Source organism: Pogonomyrmex barbatus, unplaced genomic scaffold (genome assembly GCF_055798465.1).
Source record: "Pogonomyrmex barbatus isolate J1 unplaced genomic scaffold, ASM5579846v1 scaffold3, whole genome shotgun sequence".
NCBI lineage: Eukaryota > Metazoa > Arthropoda > Insecta > Hymenoptera > Formicidae > Pogonomyrmex > Pogonomyrmex barbatus.
Window position 1 is genome coordinate 13,452,535 of NW_028297127.1, and position 20,213 is coordinate 13,472,747.

At 39.4% G+C, this 20,213-nt stretch overlaps 1 protein-coding gene across 1 annotated transcript; it reads left to right on the top strand.

Annotated features, from left to right (window-relative positions):
* Positions 1-14: 14 nt before the first annotated feature.
* btv (dynein cytoplasmic heavy chain beethoven) lies at positions 15-20,033 on the top strand. The gene is made up of 46 exons (XM_089080147.1): positions 15-251; positions 586-914; positions 981-1,143; positions 1,418-1,599; positions 1,662-1,774; positions 2,060-2,305; positions 2,397-2,617; positions 2,745-3,143; positions 3,227-3,468; positions 3,665-3,988; positions 4,180-4,246; positions 4,473-4,809; positions 4,956-5,307; positions 5,454-5,796; positions 5,991-6,153; positions 6,247-6,466; positions 6,572-6,698; positions 6,796-7,401; positions 7,606-7,852; positions 7,984-8,491; positions 9,321-9,713; positions 9,801-9,980; positions 10,101-10,466; positions 10,598-10,716; positions 10,809-11,119; positions 11,381-11,529; positions 11,744-12,025; positions 12,244-12,473; positions 12,551-12,679; positions 12,776-13,024; positions 13,199-13,638; positions 13,720-13,854; positions 14,027-14,256; positions 14,369-14,578; positions 14,785-15,073; positions 15,358-15,867; positions 15,954-16,210; positions 16,291-16,491; positions 16,559-16,790; positions 16,926-17,079; positions 17,184-17,400; positions 17,566-18,002; positions 18,106-18,408; positions 18,484-18,734; positions 18,855-19,149; positions 19,399-20,033. Exons 1-46 carry the CDS (start codon positions 15-17, stop codon positions 19,683-19,685), a joined length of 12,282 nt encoding a protein of 4,093 aa, XP_088936273.1. The 3' UTR covers positions 19,686-20,033.
* The last annotated feature ends 180 nt before the right edge of the window (positions 20,034-20,213 follow it).

A 20,213-nucleotide genomic window follows, 5' to 3' on the forward strand; every position in this document is an offset into this window, starting at 1 on the left:
AAGCGGGCGACGAAATGGTGGTCGTCGACAAACGCAGGCGACTGATAGTCTCCACGGCGGGCCACTTCTTCAGCGCGCCCGTGCAACACGACGAGGTGGACGTCGAGGATCGCGAGATTCTCGATCGCTTCCTCGAACAGTCGTCGTGCAGAACTCTATGCGCCAGACCGGTCGACGTCGAGCAAGACCAAGTGCGCCTGAAACTGAGCACCGAATTGCCCGCCGGTAGAAACACGTTGGTCTTCTTTAAGGTACGGAGACCTTGGCCTTCGCGAGGGATAGAGAGAGAGAGAGAGAGAGAGAGAGACTCTTTGAGAATCGATGAATGAACAGGAGAGATACCGATGCGATTAAGCGAGAGAAAGACTTCCATTGACAACGGTCGATGGAAATTATCGATCGATTTGCCTTTCTTAAAGTCCGATTGATTCACCGTGTATTTATTTCTCTGAACGTTTCCCTCGTTTATTCCTAGGTCATGCCGGCTGACGAGCGTGATTCTTTCTTGATGATAGAAAGCATTTTCTAGAAAGCTGCGATTTAACATGCTGTTTATATTTGCTGATGGTGCGAAAATTCATGTAGGTGACAGCGGCTGCGGTCACGGAAGAGAACTTTCACGATGTGGTCCAGGTGATTTCTACCGGTGGCGGGGACGGATCGGTGCTGATCGAAGGGCTTCGTCAGGTATGGGCGCCGACCCTTCGTTCGTCCGGTTTAAGTACATCTTGCCTGAAAACATTGGAGGAAAGGCTGCTCAGTTCCGGATTCTCGATTACCGTCGCGGAGGAAGAGGAGTTCTGGAAACGGAAAGGGGATGGGGTTAAACGGTCGCATGAGAAAGCGATTTGCGAGGAAGCCGCCAAATCCGTGAAGAACATCAGACTCGAACTCGAAAGCGCCGCAGTGTCAAGGTACACATTGTTATTTTACTGTCGTTAGTACTTTAGGCAATCACTATTTTTTTGTTTTCGGTATAGGGATGGATTAATCGCCGTGGAGGAAGCTTGCGAGGCTATTTCCGTATTTGTGGATGATTTGTGGAAGCTCGGGGGACCGGCGTACACCGAGGAACGAATGAAATCGTTTCTCGATGTGATTGGAAACGAAGTGGTTCAGCTGGTACAGGATTATCTCGACGCGGTACGTCGACTCAAGTCTCTAGTTTTTATATTGTCCACAATTAAAATTAATGTGATTTCAAAATTTACCTTATTTTTTTTCAATATCTTTGGAAATATCGAGAAGAGTAATTTTCGCATTTTGCCTAAAAATAATTTTCGGTTGACAAAAACGTTGAGTGCTTTTTTATTAAATAAACTTTACTTTTGAGGGAGAATCAAGGGACCGCTTCTTAGACCGCTTTTATTTCCTTAAATAAACGCAATACAATTTACGGAATGCCGGAATTTGCTAGATCGACACGACCGATGCTCGTGCGAAGGACGAAATGGTCGCACTCGGAGCGACAGTATGCGAAAAATGGGCGAACGCCACGCAGAAATTGACGGAGCTTTTCTGGCCGCATCATTCGCTCCATCCTTGGCGTGGTCCGATCTTCATACCCGAGAAATGCTCGAAGCTCGGCAGAAGTCTCAGGTAGGCGTTAACGCATACGAATCAACGTGTGGAATGTATAATAACGTAGCCGCGATCTTCAGGCAGATGTCCGAGTTACGTGCGCAGCATCGCCAATTGAGCAGACTTCTAACACCGAGTGAAAGATCTGGACTCGGTATTGACAAATTGCTCCAGACGTTTGATGACACAAGAGGTGCTCTTTACAGCATTTTAAAAACATCATAGCGGTTTCTCGATGAGAACTGTTAGTGCGCATGAGAAACCGCAAAATAGCCTAGATCTTTTTTTTTAAATCACAAAAATTACTATGTCAAAGCAGCTTTTCTATTCATAATTTGCTCTTGATGAATTATTTAATGGATAATAATTAGGAAATTGAGAAATAAACATACTTTAGCAAAATGTTATGTAATCTATACACATTACGGATATTTTAAATAAATTAATAATTACTCATAATTACTCATTAACGACTCAGCTGTTCTGGGCGGTGATGAGCGAAACGACGAATGGAACAGAGTGAGACGTAAGTTCGAGGAAGGACTGGTTCCAGCCGAAGAACGCGTTGCTCAAAAACTAAAGGATCATATCGCTGATGCTGATACTCCGAGCGCTCTGGTAGCCGAATTCGCAAGATATAGCGAGCTGATGAAGAGAGAAGGACTTAGGAGAGCGTTACGCGGAGAACGAGAATCGCTGCTTGCGGCGTATCATGATTTAATCGGTAATATATTTATGAACGACAATTTTTTTTAATTCAAATCTATCTCGGTCATTTCATTAAATATTTTTTTTTTAAATATATGAAATTCTAGAGGATCGTTTGGCTGGTCCCGACACGGAATATCTTTTGGATTCTCCTAAGGTATTGCAAGAAGTTCAAGGCGCTAGATCCGCAGAGGTACGACTAGAGAGTCTGGCTAAATTAGGGAAAGAGTTACTCGCTGATCTTCCAGGATACGAAGAAATGGCGGAGCGTTTATCGAGAGCGTTGAAGGAAGCCGAAGAAAAAAGACGGGATTTGGTTGAGTCATGGGTAATTGCGCATCATTTAATACGACATCTTTCTCTAAAATTCTATGTTTTAAAAATAATTATAAATTTTAAAATCTCAAATTGTATATTTCACGAAAAAAAGTCTGGCGATACATTTTTACTTGCAGGTGAACACCACTAAGGACAGTATAGCGAAAAAGGAATTAAGTTTGGGCACCGATTCGCCGGTTGTTGAACTTACCGGTACCAGCATGATGCGAGTGACCTATGATCCTCGATTAATGACTCTGATCAGAGAAGCGAGAGCATTGTCCGGCGAAGGCGTTGAGCTGCCGAGGGAGATCAGAGATTTGGTGGACAGAGCTGCTTCTTTAGCCGGACGGGCTAGAGCTCTTCAGCAAGTTGCTACCTTTCACAACACGATCGGCGATCGAATGGTGCCTTCTCAGAGACCGCTTATGTTGACGATAGCCCTCGAATTAGCGCGAGCTGTTCAGGAGCAATCGGGTGTTGTTTGGTCCGATCCTCATCTCGTCGATGTGTACACCGCTAGATTAAAAGACTTGGTAGAAAAAGATCATTTTGTTATTTATATTAATATTGCCGGTCAGTATATACAGAACAATATAATTGTTGGAATCTTCTGAAGGTCATGAAGTTTGCTCGACAAAACTCCGAACTGATTTCGAAGCATTCTACCTTGCGAGATTACGTGTCGGGCTTGTTGAAGGGCGACGCTGTGCACCTTGTCGGAAATCAGAATATATGGAAGGAGACATTGACGAGCATGAGGGCGATTGTCGACGCGGTAGATTCGGAATATGGTAACGCGAGAGCTTGGAAGCTGCATTGGGATCGGCAACTTCTCAAAGCGCTGGGTGTGGCGTATAGGTATAATGACAATGTCGTCAATAGAAATTCAAAAAAGAAGATACAAAATAATTTAAAAATCCGATTAATAAAATGCTATATGTATATGAGAGCGATTTTTTAATTACATAGAATTTGTTAGCATTAATGAAGTTTCCATTGAAAATATTTGGCATTAAATGTTTTTTTTTTTTATTTTTTTGCGCATCTTGTTCAGGAATGCTTTGCCATCTTTGTCAAGGAAGCTGTCTGAGATTCGAGTAGAGCTTACTTTTCGGGATGGGTCTTTACAATGGAGACCGCCGCTCGAGGATATTCGCGCCAAGTTATACTCCGGTATACGTCGATCACTTTCCATTCCAGTGAACTTTAGAGGCGTTGGAGATGTGGCCGATGCACATTTCGGCGATTTGGTGCAAAAGAACGCATATCTCTTCAGCGGTGTTTATAAGCAAGTTGAAGTCGCTCTGTCCACTCTTGAATTGTTTAGAACCAAATGGTTGAATTTAGCAACGCCAGCTAATATTAACGTTGGAGAAAGGTGAGTTAAGTCTTAAAGTATTATATTATAATATTTTATTTAAAAATGCTTTATAAAATCTTATTAAATTCTTACAGAGAAAATGATTGATTGAAATTAAATAGATCTGAAAAAAATTATTATATATTATGTTTACACATATATATATATATATATATATATATATATATATATATACATTAATTTTCTAGGCTAAAGGGTAAACCTCCTCAAGAATGGGCGAAGGCTTTCAAGGAAGCAAAACAATGGTCTCAAGAGGTAAGTAATGTTATGAGAATTTTATAAATCAAAAAATATGTCACACTTTTGAAGAATACAACGACAAAGACACAACGCGCAAAAGATTTTTAAAATTTGCTTATAAATTTTTAATTATTTTAAATTATTTTTTATTTACAAATGTAGTTTACTTTCCGATTTGTTTTGTTACGTTTTTTACGACATTTGTCTAACCAATTAATTATACTGAATTTCGTCGATGCAGGTTGGTAAATTACGCGGTTGCGATGTAAAAATCTCGTGTATATGCGTTGACACGGCGACAACGAGAAACGATTTGGAGACCGCGTCTCGTCATTATTGGGAACGGCTATGTTCCGATTTAAGAGCGGAAGCGTCCTCACGACTGGTAGCCATCGTGGATTTTTTATCTTTCGCATCCAAGGAGCTTGAACGTAGGCCGCGAGATGTGGAAGAGATCGGATTAGCTCATGAAGCTCATGCACGTATCGAGCAACAATCGGCTGGCATCGCTGAGGAGATGGAAATAGTTGCCGTGCTCGCCAAAGTTATGGCCGCCTGGACCAGTGAGAAGCTCGACGGTAATGTTCTTGTCAAATAAAATTTTTATGTAACTTCCTCTGGAGAATCAATTTTTCATTGCAGATCTTCATTGCAAATAAATACGAGTAAACTAAGTATCTGAGATTTAATTGAATTTTCGTTTTATTCGTTTTTTTTTCTGCAGGTGTTAATGCGGCTCACGCCGCTTGGCAGGATTTGGGCGATCGTTTGGAAAAACACAAAGCCGTTATGGCACGTTTATTGGAAGATGCTAAAGTTAATCTTCGTCATAGGGCGTTAGCCTTAAGGGATGAAAAAGAAAGATGGCAGACTAAGTGGTCTACGAGATCGGAGAACCTCACGCTCGATTGGCTGGTGTCTATGAAGGAACGTTGGCTCAATCTTAATGGGCAGATGGATTCTTTGAAAGCGGATTGCAAGAGAATTTCTCTGGATCTCGAAAGTATCCTAGAGGACGGCGACATTGATCTTTCACAATTAGAACGTGAATTGGAAACCGAAGAATCAAACTACAGGTTTCCTTAATGAAAGATCTTTCTTGAAAAAAATTAAAATTTATTTGTTTCATTAATTCTTTAAATTTTTATATTAATAAAAAAAAATGTTATCAAAATAATTTCAACAAAAAACAAGTTAAGAAATTACATTTAACACATTGCAGGTTCCAATCCGAGTTTTTAGAGGAACTGAAAAATCAGGAAATCGAAGAGTGGGCCGTAGCTAGGAGAAGATTGCCGAGACTTCATGATTGGCTCGATTCCTGGGAGAGTAAGATTCGCTTGCATGATAATCTGGAAGTTGATACTTTCGTAGGAAGAAAGATAAACGAAGTGAGATCTGCGATCGAATCTATCCAACCGCTTCGAGGAGACGAGATCGCTGATGAGCACTGGACTGAGTTAATTCCTATACTCGGCTTGAAGATTGAAAATCCACGAGATCTCACTTTGGGTCATTTGCTTGCCTGTACAAAGACATTGAAAGAGAACGAGGATCGAATAAAAGTAGGAACATACAATTTTAAGATTAGTGTGATCAAAAAAGCGATATTTCGATATTTCAGTATTTGTTTAATTTTTTTATAAAAAAATAGGTATAGAATAGAATATATTTCTTGAAAAATTAATAATAACAATAGGAATTGGATATATAGTTTAAATATTTCTTTAAATATAACATGCGTTTTCTCCATTGTCAGGAGATAACGAAACGAGCAGTCGCAGAAAGTGGGATTCGACAGGCTTTAATAGATCTAGAAATTTGGGAAAGTACGGCGGCACTTCTATTGCAAGAGTCAATCGATAGTAGGAATATGCCAATCTTACTCGTCGGAGACTATGGCAGTCTGTTGGCGAAAATAGGTGTGTTTCTACTTATCATAATTTGATTATTTTATTTTTATTGAGTTTGTAATATATTCACTTTAATTCGAATTTTGAATTGTTAATAAACAGAGGAATTGAAGCTTTTGCTCGAGGGAGCGAAAGGTACGTCAGGACACGACAGATTTGCATCCAGAGTTGCGCGTTGCGAAGCAGCCTTATTGGAACTCGAGGAAAGGATCAAGGCACTCAGCACTGTACAAAGAAAATGGATTTATTTGGATCCGGTTTACGGAAGTGGTGCAGCTCCCAGTGATTCCGGAAGATGGTCTAGAGCTGACAAAGAATTTAGGTCTGTACGATTATGTCAATGCAATTTAATTTACTTACACAATTTCAACTCTTTTTTTATTTATGATATAGTTAAACATTAATTTACGCTTCTGCAAAATTTTAGGCATCTCATGGGAGAAGTATCCCGAGATCCCAGAGTACCGTCCTTGAGAAGACTTTCATTGCCAGCCTTAACAAATTTGAAAGATCTGTTAGACAGATGCCAGAAAAGCCTAGACGAATTTTTAGAGGTAAAACTCGATAATTAAAAAATATCTGTATTTTTTTAGCAGAAATTATGTTTTGTATTCTTGTCAGATAATATAATGAAAAATACTTTAATTGTAGGAGAAACGAGCGGCTTACCCGCGATTATACTTTCTTAGCGATGAGGATCTTCTAGAACTGGTATCGGGCAGTGGGAAAGCTTTGGAGGCTCATTTGCCAAAGTTGTATCACGGTATTGGTTCGATAATAAAGGAAAATAACACTTTAACCGCGATTGCATCGCCCGAAGGAGAGATATTGAAGTTACCAGAGGCTATCGACCTCACAGAATCTCTACCGCGATGGCTAGATAATCTCGAAAAGGGAGTGAGAAATTCTCTTCGGCAGAGTTTGGAGAAATGTTTGAACGACTCGACACCCGATCCATCTGTTTATCCCACGCAGATATTACTACTGTCGGAAAGAATAGCATTTACCGAGCGCTGCGAACGTGCTCTGAAGGAGGGTCGCGGGGCTCTACAGAAGCTCGTTGAATTTTTGGAAACGCAGAGGGCGAGGTACAGAGGGTTAGAGGACGCCGGTGACAAATTGACCGCGCTGAAGGCACGCGGTCTTCTCTTAGATACTGTTTATCATCTTCAAGTGGCCCGAACTCTATTGAAGATTGTGGTAACGGGCGAGAATGCCGGTTGGACGTGGTACAAACAACTGAGGAGTTACAAAACCGTAAAGTTTTGGTCATAAAAGATTTATTCCACTAATCTATTCTTAATAATTAAGAATTAAATAAACTTTATATTTAAAAAATAAAGGTTCCAGAATGTAAATATTTTATCCAAATATTTTATGTAAAAAGACGTAATTACGTAATTTACGTAATTTTGTCGATTATATTGCATATTATTGTACTATGTGGTTTTTATTTTAAAGAATCAAGGCACGTACGTAATACGATGCGCCGGTGCAGAATTACCGTATTGTTTCGAGTATCAAGGAGCCTCCATTGGCTTAGTGAGAACTCCCTTGACGGAGAAGTGCTTCTTAGCTCTCACGCAAGCTATGAAACTTGGATTGGGCGGAAGCCCGACCGGTCCTGCTGGAACCGGAAAAACTGAAAGCGTCAAAGCGCTAGCGGCCATTTTGGGTAGACTAGTCCTCGTCTTTAATTGTGACGAAGGTAAAGGTCATTTTTTCCATAAACATCATGATAAAAAATTATTATGTTTAAGCGTTATAATTAAAAAAATATGTTACACAAAAAGATTTATTATTGGGACGTAAAGTTAAAACATGCGATGCAAAATATAGGAATGGACACCGGCAGTATGAAGCGTATCTTAGGTGGATTGGCGCAGGCCGGTACTTGGGGTTGCTTCGACGAATTCAATCGCCTTGAGGAGGACACCCTGAGCGCGGTATCGATGTTGGTGAGGCCGCTTCAAGAGGCGTTACGGAATGGTTCACCCGAGATCTTGCTGGGCGATCAGAAGATCAAGCTGGATCCTCACTGTTGCATCTTCATCACGATGAATCCAGCCGGTAGCGAGTACGGCGGTAGGCGCAAGCTGCCGGATTCCTTGGCGCGACTCTTCAGGCCTATCAGCATGGCGCATCCAGATAAATCAGATATCGTCAGGACTCTGCTGGAGTGCGCCGGTTTCTTAGAAGCCATCACCCTCGGTAAACGGCTCGTCGAGGCACTCGAAATTGCGGAGACTATGCTCTCCGAGCAACCGCATTACGATTGGGGACTCAGAGCGCTTAAATCTATACTTGATGTGCTGCATCCAGTTGCTGGCGTTGACGAGACTACTAGGTACGAAATGTGTAAGACCGAAAAAGGAATTTTTATCATTTTACATAATGTAGAAAATAAAGAAGGGTTAGGAATTAATTAATTATTAGTAGAAGATTGGAAATTTAAATAATTAAAATTTAAAAATTTCGAGCTCGATTGATTCCTTTAATTTACTCGTTTCCGATATTAATATTGAAAATTTATATTTATCTCTAATATTAATGTATTATCAATGTACATTTTTAACATCTTTTTGAGACACATTGATTAATAATGTGAACACGTTGACATTTAGTCTGACATTTTAGCGTTTAAGATTTTTCAAATGTAATAAATGGCATTTTAATACATAAATCTTTTCATCATAAAAGATTGTCATCATAAAAAGATTAAATACTGAAATATCTACATCAGATATCTCAAGTTGTGTTTAACATACGGAAATTCGTGAGGTTATACGATAAGTCTTTTTAGCGATAAGAGAATCTTCTATCCTTGAAAAGCTTTAGATTAAAAAGATAATATAATTAATCGATAAAAAAGAAATTATATGTTAAATGTTTTACCTTGTATTTTCACTTTAGAAATATCTTATCTAATTTTAATATCTTATCTATTTTCTTGTCCCATTTTTATTACATTAACATGTACGAGTTGTTCATTGATAAGAAAACAGTTCATTTTTTTGACATAAATTTCTGTATTCTAACGTTAAGAGATAATTTTATTTTTATCACATATACTTTCGAAAAATATATATGAATATTTTTAATAAAATTTGAGAAATTTGCGTTAAAATTTCTAAAATTTAGCATTATGAATAAAAAAACATTTTATTTTCTGGCAGACTTCTCGTCTCAATCAGAGCATCGACCCTTCCGAAATTAACGGAGGCAGATACGACGAAATTCCTATCATTGCTGGACGACCTCTTCCCAAAGGCCAATGTTCCCTTGTCAGTTTCTACCGAAAGCGAGGACCTCGTCGTCGCATTGTTAAAAATCTGCGAAACGCGAGGCTTGACAAAGGAAGTCGCCAACAGATGCGTTCAGTTGAACGATCTATTGAAGGGCAGAACCGGCGTCGCGATAGTTGGCCCGCCGGGTAGTGGAAAGACATCAATTAGGTCATGTTTGGCCGAGGCGATGGCCAAGATCGGCGAGCCTGTTCAGCAGATCACCATTTATCCCGGGGCGATGCCAAAGAGCAGATTACTAGGCCACGTGAATCCGCGGACGAGGTAAAATGCAAAATAAAATAAAATGGAATAATTTCTCTTTTAATCCTGAATATATATAATTGAACATAAAAATTACGTAAACATCAGGGAATGGAAGGAGGGTGTTCTGTCGAACGCAGTAACGCTCGCCGGGAATTCCGCGACCTGGATCGTCTTCAACGGAGACGTGGAGCCCGATTGGGCAGAGGCGTTGAATTCAGCTCTGGACGATAATCGGCTACTAACTTTGCCCAATGGAATAGGAATTAAGCTTGGTAGTGGTACAAGGTACGAATGCCAGTTAGTTAGTGATAAAGTCCGCGATCCAAATTACGTGTTCCATCGGATAAATTTTTTGATTTTGTTTCTACGGCATTGTACGCATTATGCGAATGTTTATGAATCAAGGTTCATCTTCGAGACGCACAAGCTCGCCGACGCTAGTCCAGCTACGGTTTCGCGATTGGGCGTCCTGCATCTCGGCTCGACGAGACCAATGTCCTTGTTGGTGCCATGGCGTTTGGAGCAACTCTCGTCGACCGCTGCGGAAATCGCGAATACTCATTTATGTCAGTGCATCGACGAGACGCTCAAGATAAACGTTGACGTCTCGTCCGCATCCGGTCTGATAACTGCCGCGTTATGTCATCTCCAAAAAGCGCAAACATTTGCTCAGGCCACTCAGGCCCTTTTGGTCTCGTTATGTGGCCAGGTGAAAAATGCACAATCCAAAGACGAATTGGCGAAGTTTATTTACGAATCGACTGAAAGCTGGTGAGTTTCGGATTGAACGGAAAGATTAACGCTGTTTAAAAAAACAATTCTTTTAAGACTTTAAGACATATTTTTAAAACAATAAACTAGATCACAATTACTTTGACTTTATCGTTGAAATTATGCTTCAGGTGTCCCGATCCGCAAAAGCCAAGCGCGGTTCTTTACGATCATGAAACCGATCGACTGATACCCTTTAGTGATACTTACGAATCTATCGAAACCGATAACGGACCAATCTCGATTTCGGGTATTGTTAAAAATCCATGCGTTAAAACTGTAAGGTCAAGATTTTAAAAGAAATATAAATCTTATTTGCTGTTTTTTTTTTTTTTTTTATAGATCGCATTAAGAAAGCATTATCGGCTATTTTGCCTTGGATCGAAGACGGTCACCCAATTATAATTCGTGGACTTGAAGCTTGTGGTAAAAATGCTTTGATTGACGTCGCATTGTCAAAAATAAAAAATCAGGATACAACAATCGTCGTGCGGGGATCTTCGCTTTATGGTCCTGATAATCTCGTGACTCGCTTAAAAAAGGCTTGCTTACGTTTAGAGTCTTCTTCGCAAGGTAGAATGTATAAACCGAGAAGCGGATCTCGATTGCTTCTTATCTTGGAAGATATGCATCTCGCTGCTAAAAATTTACAGGTATTCCAGATAAGCATCTTCTTTAATCTTTCAATCTCTTGATTAAAAACGTCTCGTAACAGTCTGTAATAACAGTAATTTTATATATGTAAGATAAAGTTTTTATTTTATAAAAAAACTTCTCTTTTATACCGATTTGATGCAGGATCATTAAATCTAAATAATATACATTTCTTTTAAAAAAAATAATAATTTTAGAGAAAAATTTTTTTTTTGGATTTGAGTAGTTGTAAGGAGTTAATAAACTTAAACTGGCTTTAGGAATTAGTAAGAGAATTGCTTCAAGAGGAAGGTTTTCTCGAGGAAGATCTCGAATTTTCTAAAATATCTCTAACAATTTTGTGCACTGCTGATGTAACTACTCGATTACATCCAAGACTTGAAGCTTTATTTGCAACTTATTATTTAGAGTGAGTAACAAAAATATATATAAAAATTTATTTTTAAAGTAAATTCTTAATTATTGAAAAATTTGATCTTTTAGATTGTAGAAAATATTTAAAATGTTAAAAGATCAGAAATGCGTAACAGAATAAGATAAATCTCTGATAATTTAATTAATGCGTTTTTATAAAAATACGATTAATAAATTTTGAGATTATTGAAAAAATATATTTGCAATAGATATCCAAGTCAAAAGGATCTTGCAGCTATTCTCGAACTTCATTTGAGAACTTCTTTAAAACAAGTCGACTTTGTTATGGCGGAGTCTTGGATCGCTCGAATGAAACCTGTTATTTTGGACGCTTTCCGATTCGCATGTTCCGCCCAGGAGTCTTCTCTCACTTGGACTTTGAAAAATATTGTCTTATGGGCAAAACTCTTGAAATATTATCCCACACCCGAAAATGAAGCGTATATCACTCGTTATTTGTTAGACATCGGACAACGACTATTTCGAGCAAGGTATTACTTTAAAGTGTAAATTAGCTTTATAAATTACTTTAACTGTAATACTCTAAAAAATATTTTGCTAAGGTACATTATCTAAAATATTATATTTTAAATACATTTTTAGTTAAATAAGGAAGCTAATTTAAATTTTAGGGAAAGATTCGAAAAAATCTTGTTTAAATATTCCTCTCTTGGCAAGTGACCATACTTCATCATATTTTTCAATTTAGATTAACGTCTAAGGCATTGTCACGATGGGAATCTTTGATAATTTCGAAGAATTCGGAGATAACAGACTTCAACAATGATGTATACGTATGGAAGAACGCAAATATTGGGCTGCATCCTTTGAGTGAGGAGCAATGGCGAGAAGAAATAAACAATACAGCGGCCAGATGCGCAAGAGAGGGCCAACCAGTGCAGGCACCGATGTCATCTTATCTTTTGGAAATCGTAGCTGGTGTGTACATAATCCGAATGTAATTGATAGTTACAGAAGTAACTCGCATTTATCAACGATGTCAAATATTTCGATAGAATTAAATTGGGCTATCGGATGCGATTTTCGTGGTATAATTCTCGTTGGACGACCAGGGGCAGGTAGAAGGTCGGCAGTTAAACTAGTTACAACCTTCTCTTCCCTACGATTGATCGACTCAGGACCTGGTACTGTAAGAATTACGACTATAATATTTATAAAGGCGATCTATTTATTAATCGCGTTCTTTTCAATTCCGTCATAATCATCGATTGTTTCTGTAGAACGCGGTAAAGCGGCGATAAAGAGCGCGGTGCAAGCAGCCGGCATTGAAAATCAACCGACCTTGCTCCTGTTGGAGGAACATCATGCCAGAGAGGAGAGCTTAGCTGTGATGATGAGCGCCATAGTGTCTAAAGGAGAAATTCCTGGACTCTTCACGGCGGACGAACTTGATGCGTTGGTCGCACCGCTTGCCGATCTAGCTCGAAGGGAAGATTTTCAAGGGACGTTGGAGTACTACTTGTATCATCGTACGTATATATTGAAAATCTTATTTGATGCTGATCAAGCTGTTGCAAACTATTTCTCCTTTAAAAGAATTTAAAAACGTTGTGTTGATATGTTAGTGACCGATTTTTCTGATTTTTACATTGAATGTATTTCTGATTTTTTTCCATTGAATGTATATTTGATTAATCTTGCAGGCTTGCGTAAATATCTTCGAATAGTGGTGATCTTAGATTCGGAGGAAATCGAATCGTCGTCGCTGATACGCCTCGGCTTTCTTCGACATTGCGCGCTGCTTGGATCTGGACCCGGTAGTCCCAGCGAATGGTGGTCCCGGGAAAGTTCTTTGATTAAACTGGCGATTCAGGAAGGTACTTTGCAACTGGATGAAGTCGAGGAACTGCCACAAGGTGCAAAAGTGATAATCGGAGCTCATCTTCAAGCGCCTCGTCCTCAAAGAGCACCGGCACGATTCCTGGCTCTGATTCACACCTGGAAATACCTTCATGATACGTGGGGCAAGGAGGTAGAAGAAAAGCTGCGATCTCTCGAAGCCGGTATCGGAAAGCTAAGAGAAGCCGGTGAACAGGTGGCCAAGTTGGAGGACGAGGTCTCCAGACAACGCCAGGAACTGGAGGTCCGTATGCAACAATGTTACTATATAATTGTAAACTCTTGTGTTTTATAACACTGTGATCATGTAAAATCCTGCTTACAGGTGGAGAAAGGAAGAGCCAACGCCGCTCTTGAACAAATCACCGCTACGATGAGAGGCGCGACTAATCAAAGGGGAGAGATGACGACCTTGAAAGCCAGTACGGAACGCGAGAGTGCTGAACTTGCACGGCGTAAGGTAATATGATTTTCCTCTGTTATTACATTTATTATTATCAATGCAAAAAAAAATTGAAATTTATAGAGATCGCATGACGCGATATCAATACGATGGTCTCTATCAATACGATGGTATTATTACATATATTTATATATTATAACATAAATTTAATAAAATTAATATTACGTAGGCAGATATTGAAAATGAATTAGGAAAAGTCGAGCCTATGGTGGCACAGGCTGCCCAGGCGGTGGCTGGTATAAGCGCCGACGCGTTGGCTGAAGTTCGTTCATTGAGAGCACCACCGGCTCCAGTGAGAGATGTGCTCGAGGGTGTCCTTCGGCTGATGGGCATAAAAGACACGTCCTGGAATAGCATGAAGACTTTCCTCGCTAAACGAGGCATCAAGGACGAGATCAGGTAAGTGACAGAGTTGTTGACCAAATGATACATTTCAATTATATTTTACTCAATTGTTTGCTTAATTTTAAGACGAAATTTTTTTCTCTTTCTCACAATTGCAAATGTGCAGAAATTGGGACGCAAGACGTAGTACCCCTGCGAGTTTAGAGGCAGTCGCCAAGCTGATAAAGGAACGGCCAGACAGCTTTGAAGAGAAAACCGCGAGGAGAGCATCGGTCGCAGCCGCTCCGCTAGCCGCTTGGGTACTCGCGAATCTTCAATACGGTCAAATATTGGAGCAAGTCGCTCCTCTGGAACGAGAACAACGTCAATTAGCCGAGTACGCATTCTTAATTTTTTAAATCCAAGAAATTTTCAATTCTTTTATTCTTCTTATGAGATAGTATTTGTCTTTGCTAATTTTCTTTCATTTTCTTCCCTAATTTTAATTTCTTATTATCTATCTTAAGGTTTCTTCATTATTCTTTTTTTTTTTTTTAATATTTTATCATTTGAAATGGCTTTTTAATATTTTGGCTTTTTAAGACGATTGGCGGCGGCCGAGGCACAGTTGGGAAAATTGGCGACGGGATTAAACACAGTGGAGAGTCGTGTGGCGCAGCTTCAGCAGGAACTTGCCGAACATACGAGAGGCGCAGCCGAACTACAACTCCGAACCGAATCCGCCGAGGCTAGTCTTTCGACGGCACGTGCTCTTTTGCAGAAACTCGATACCGAACATCGCGACTGGCAAACGCAGTTCCAGGAATTAACTGTCAGGAGAGAAAAATTAGACGTTGAGGCAGCCAATGCGGCAGCCTTACTCGTGTATCAGGTAAACAGTTTTTCTATTTGCTCAAATAAAAAAAATGTTATATTTATATTTAAATGTTATATTTTCCCAGACGTTGCAGTTAATTTAATTCTCTAACTTATTTGTTATATATATATATATATATATATATATATATATATGAAATATTTTTCAAGAAATCAATTGTTGTTGTTGATTATGATAATCAAATATTCAAATAGTCTGAACATTAATATTTGATTATCATAATCAACAACAACAATTGATTCCTTGAAAAATTAATTGCTTATACTTGGACTGTTCAGGATCCTGAAAGAGATGACGATTGGAAAAAGTCAGCGACCAAATTATTAGTAACGGAACGCGAAAGACTGCTATGGAGGGCACAGGGTTTGCCAGCAGACACAAGCAGCTTGGTCGCAGCTTCTCGCGTGTTGAAAGGACCCCTGGTGCCTATTTTCCTTGATCCTTCGGGAGTAGCTGTTACCTGGATCAAACGCAACTTTGGCACTAAACTCGAAATAACCCAGCCTGAAAATTCAAAGTTTTTGACGGCTCTAGAACTCGCTGTGCGCTTTGGGAAACCTCTCTTGGTTGAAGAACTGGTCGAGTTCCCATCGATACTGTTGCCCCTCCTTCGTCGAAGACCATTCAGATTGGGTGATCGCATTCTGCCGGCCCAGCAAAATTTCCAGCTTTTCTTGGCTACTAGGAAAGACCGATTGGAAGATATTCCGAAGGAAGCAGATGCTGTATTATGCGAGATTACACTTGGTACCGGTACGAGAAGCCTGGCAGAGAGATTCGTCGAGAAGGTACGAAAGTATAAATAAATATATAATTTTACAGAGATCTCTATTCAATTTTTTTTATTTATTCAAATGATTAATTGTTTCATAAGCTCCTATTAAATGAAACGCCGGAACTCGAGGCGCAGAGAAGAGAAGCTTTGGAGAGGGAAGAAAGATTATCGGGTGAACGGGACGCGGCAAGGCTGGATTTACTGAGTCAATTAGCTACAGCTAGAGGCCAAGATCTCTTGCAAGAATCCCAAGAGCAAGGAGGTCTTTTATCTTCGTTGGAAGCCACACAGTCAAAGGCGAAAGAGATAGCGGCCGCGCTCGAGGAAAGCAGGCAAAGTTTGAACGAGGTCGCAAGGTACTTTCAAAAATCATGACACTATCTAGAAGCATTAATATTGACATCCAAAATTGATGCTGCTCTTGTTCTTTTTTTAGACGAGCCAAAGATCATGAAAAGTTCGCGCAATTTGCCGCTGATGTTTACGAAACTATCAAAGGGTTAACACTCCTCAGCCCTTTATATGTCATCTCCACAGAGGCCTACACTGATATTTGCTTGAAAGCGGTGCAAGGTGACATGTATTCTTCCGATGAAGATAAAGAAAAAAGAGGATCGCGAAGTTTAATCGAGAAACGGTATGCGCGTACTCATTTCAATAGTCGAACAGTATATACGAGATTATCATACAGTCTGTCGTATTAGGTTGATAACGCTGACTTTCCATCATTGCGCGAAGGCGGTCTATAGAAAACACAGACTGCCATTGGCGTTGCATATGGCGTTGTCATTGAACCCAGTGTCCGATGTGGAGAGAAATCTCTTGTTTGACAACGGTGCGATCGGTAATGCCGATAATTCTGACTTTGACTTGCCCGAATGGATACCGGACGAACGACGCGAAGCTGTTCAAACGTTGGGTGTTTCTTTACCCAACGTATGTAGACTCAATATGTCTTCAATAAATAACTGAAAGCTTTGTTAATATATTTCTAACATTTTCCATGAACAATTCCAATTATTGACAGAGCTGAAATGTTGCTAATATCAAGATTCTTCTTTTTTTCCAAAGGTAGCCATCAAAATCAAGCCTTCCTGGCTGAATAATATTGTTGATATTTACGCAGACAGCGATCTAAGTGCCTTTCAGAAAGTTTTGGTCGTGAAGTCTCTGCGGCCTGATTATTTGCATACCGCTCTTTCTAAATTAGCTGCGAAACAATTAGGCAAGTATTAGCAGCAGAAGAGAATATATTTTGAGAATATATTAAATAATTTATATATACTGATCCTTTCAAGCAAACTTAATTTCTGGATTTATTTACGACAGGTGTAAAAGATTTGGCACCACCTCTATGGACACTGAGTACGATCGCCCAAGAAAAGGCAGGATCATATCCTGTACTTTTACTTTTATCGCCGGGAACTGATCCCGGTCTCGAGCTGAGTGTGCTAGCCGAGAAGTATACTTCCACTGGATTTATCGAGGTTTCCCTGGGGCAAGGACACATCACTCAAGCCGAATCGGCCTTGGAAGCCGCATGCAGGTAAAATTTCAAAAATTACAGTACATGCATTTTATTATAAATAGAAGAATTTTAAAATGCTTAATTTAGCATAGAAATTATTAAAACAAGAATAGAATTTCTCCGATTAAAAATAATCAATGTTGTTGTTGTAAATTCTAAAACATACTCACGATTATTTTGCAGCAATGGCAACTGGATATTGCTAAGCAACTTGCAGCTCGCTTTGAATTGGCTACCGCGACTGGAAAGTCTACTTCGCTCGCCGATGTGTACCACGAACAAAAATGCCTCTACGAAAATCTGGCTGACCACCGAGGAGTGTTCCGGATTTTATCCGGGTTTAGCGGGGCTCTGTTTGAAACTGGCGTACGAGCCGCCCGAAGGCGTAAAGAGAAACGTGAGAAAATCGCTTCAGCAGCTGCGACAATCGCAGCGTAACGATGATGATGACATCGCGGCCACTACATTGGTGCTTGCCTGGTTACATGCGACACTTCAAGAACGACGAAACTTTGTTCCTCAGGGTTGGATCCGACCGTACGAGTGGAACGAATCGGATCTCGAGGCTGCTTATGAATTGGTGGTGAAGGATATGGCGAAGGAGAATCGATCGCAACAAGGTATATGAGACATAAATATATATATATATATATATATCTATAAATAAAAAGAGCTTTAACATTTTATACAATGGATGTATAGAAAATGTTTTGACATTGAAAGGAGACTGGCAGATCGGTAGAGGTTTGCTCGACGTTGCGGTTTATGGCGGTCGACTTCAAGACGAGTATGATGCAAGAGCGTTACGCTCGATGATACGCAACTCATGGTCCAGAGATATTTTCGAAGGGCGCCGGAAGCTGGGTGATGTAGTGAAAGTGACCGATACGATGCTCGGCGATCCGATAAAGTTGTTAGAGAATCTGGATGACACCGATTCGCCGAAAGAGTACTTTGGACTCCCTGCTAATGCTCATAGGGCATGGGAAAGGGCTGCCGCGGAGAAAGCCTTGACATATCTCAAAGGTATTTTTAAAGTTCATATGTATTAGAATTAATTAACACATTTAAATTTTATTAACACTTTATTCATACTTCAAGGTATCTTGATGAAGCCTTTCAGTAACAGCGTAAGAAATAGTGATAGATTAGAAAAGTCAAAAGTTCAACAGGATCTGAAGGAAGTTATAGATCGGCAATGTTCCTTGACATTCACATGTGACACAGGTGCCATAAGCGAACAGAAAGGAAATCCTTTACAGGATTTCTTCATCGACGAGATCGATCTTGCAAAGAAATTATTGCATACCGTAAAAACGGACATGAACGCGTCGTCTTTCGAGGATGACGAGGTAAGACAAATCTCGAATAAATGTCAAGAATTATTTTAGTTGAAATGCTAAACGGTTATAACGATGATTATAACCGTTTGGCATTTCTTCTCAAAATAATGGAGGTTATTGTTATTTAAGACTCCCAAGTACTGGCTTATGGAATGGCGAACGGGACCGAAGAATGCCATTCAATTTGCGAAGGCGCTTTTGTCGAGGTACGAGGTGCTAAAATCCTCAGCAATGAACATACCGCGTGGAATCGATTTGTCACAGCTGTCTCGACCACGGGCTCTTTTAACTGCTCTGAAGCAACACACCGCACGAGAACTCGGCCATCCGTTGGAAACGCTTCACCTCCGTGCCAATTGGACCGAGAATCGTCCGAACAAAGAATGGAAGGTGTCACTCCAGCTCGAAGGCTTATTCATATCAGGTAGATGATTAATAATCATTTGATTCTCACTGACAATCATTTGATTAGTACTCACAATAGTACTAATCTTCATTTATTAGTGAAACGTTGGAGCTCTATACTTTCTCGCGACAACAAAATTAATTAATGAGAATCACGATTGAAACTTCTTGAAAACTGAAGTGTTGTGGGGGGAAGATGATGTGAAAAAATTTGGAATGTTGCTATATAAATAATAGAAAATATTCGTACGCAATGTGTTGCTTATAGGTGCCGCGATTGAGAAAGGTGTCTTGAAGGATTTGGACGTAAATTCGGCAGCGGTCGCGGTCGCTCCGACGTGCCAGGTAGCGTTTATGCCGGAGGAATACTTGGGCAATAAATCGGACGGTGACAATCTTAATGCTCTCGAGGACACGTATCGACAAGATTATCTGAACATACCGGTTTATACAAGTGTTCAACGAGAGGCTTTAATTTGTTCGCTACCAATCACGTGTCCGCGAGAGGAATGCGACGCATGGTTACGTCGTGGTGTCATCTTATATTTAAGATAAGCAGCTTTCGTAATTGTCCCCGATTAAGTTGATGAAGATGAAGATATAGGATGATTTACAAGTAGTACCAGAAGTACCATTAGATAATAAAAGCATAAAAATGAAAATCATAACTATTATCAAATATTATTAATTATTAAAAAGTATTTATGTACTAGTATTTATTTAATTATGATAAAAATGAAGGTTCCTCATTTGTATAATCTTAAAGAATTTCAAACTATTCATTTATTTATTTATTTAATAAATATATTTATTTGTTAAATATTTTAACCATTTTATCCATAAACTTTATAGATATAAATAGTTTCTGCAATCCTGTCCTCAATTAAACAAATAAAGATAAAAATGTATTTTGCAAGTAACAGATGTTAAATCAAATCTTTAATAGAAACAAATAGTTTCTTAATTATTGTGTAAATACCAATATTTACATTAATATTTATTTAATCTGGATATGAAACATAGATTTGTAATCTGTAGAGATATTTTAAACTTTTATTTATATGTTCGTCAAATATATCTATA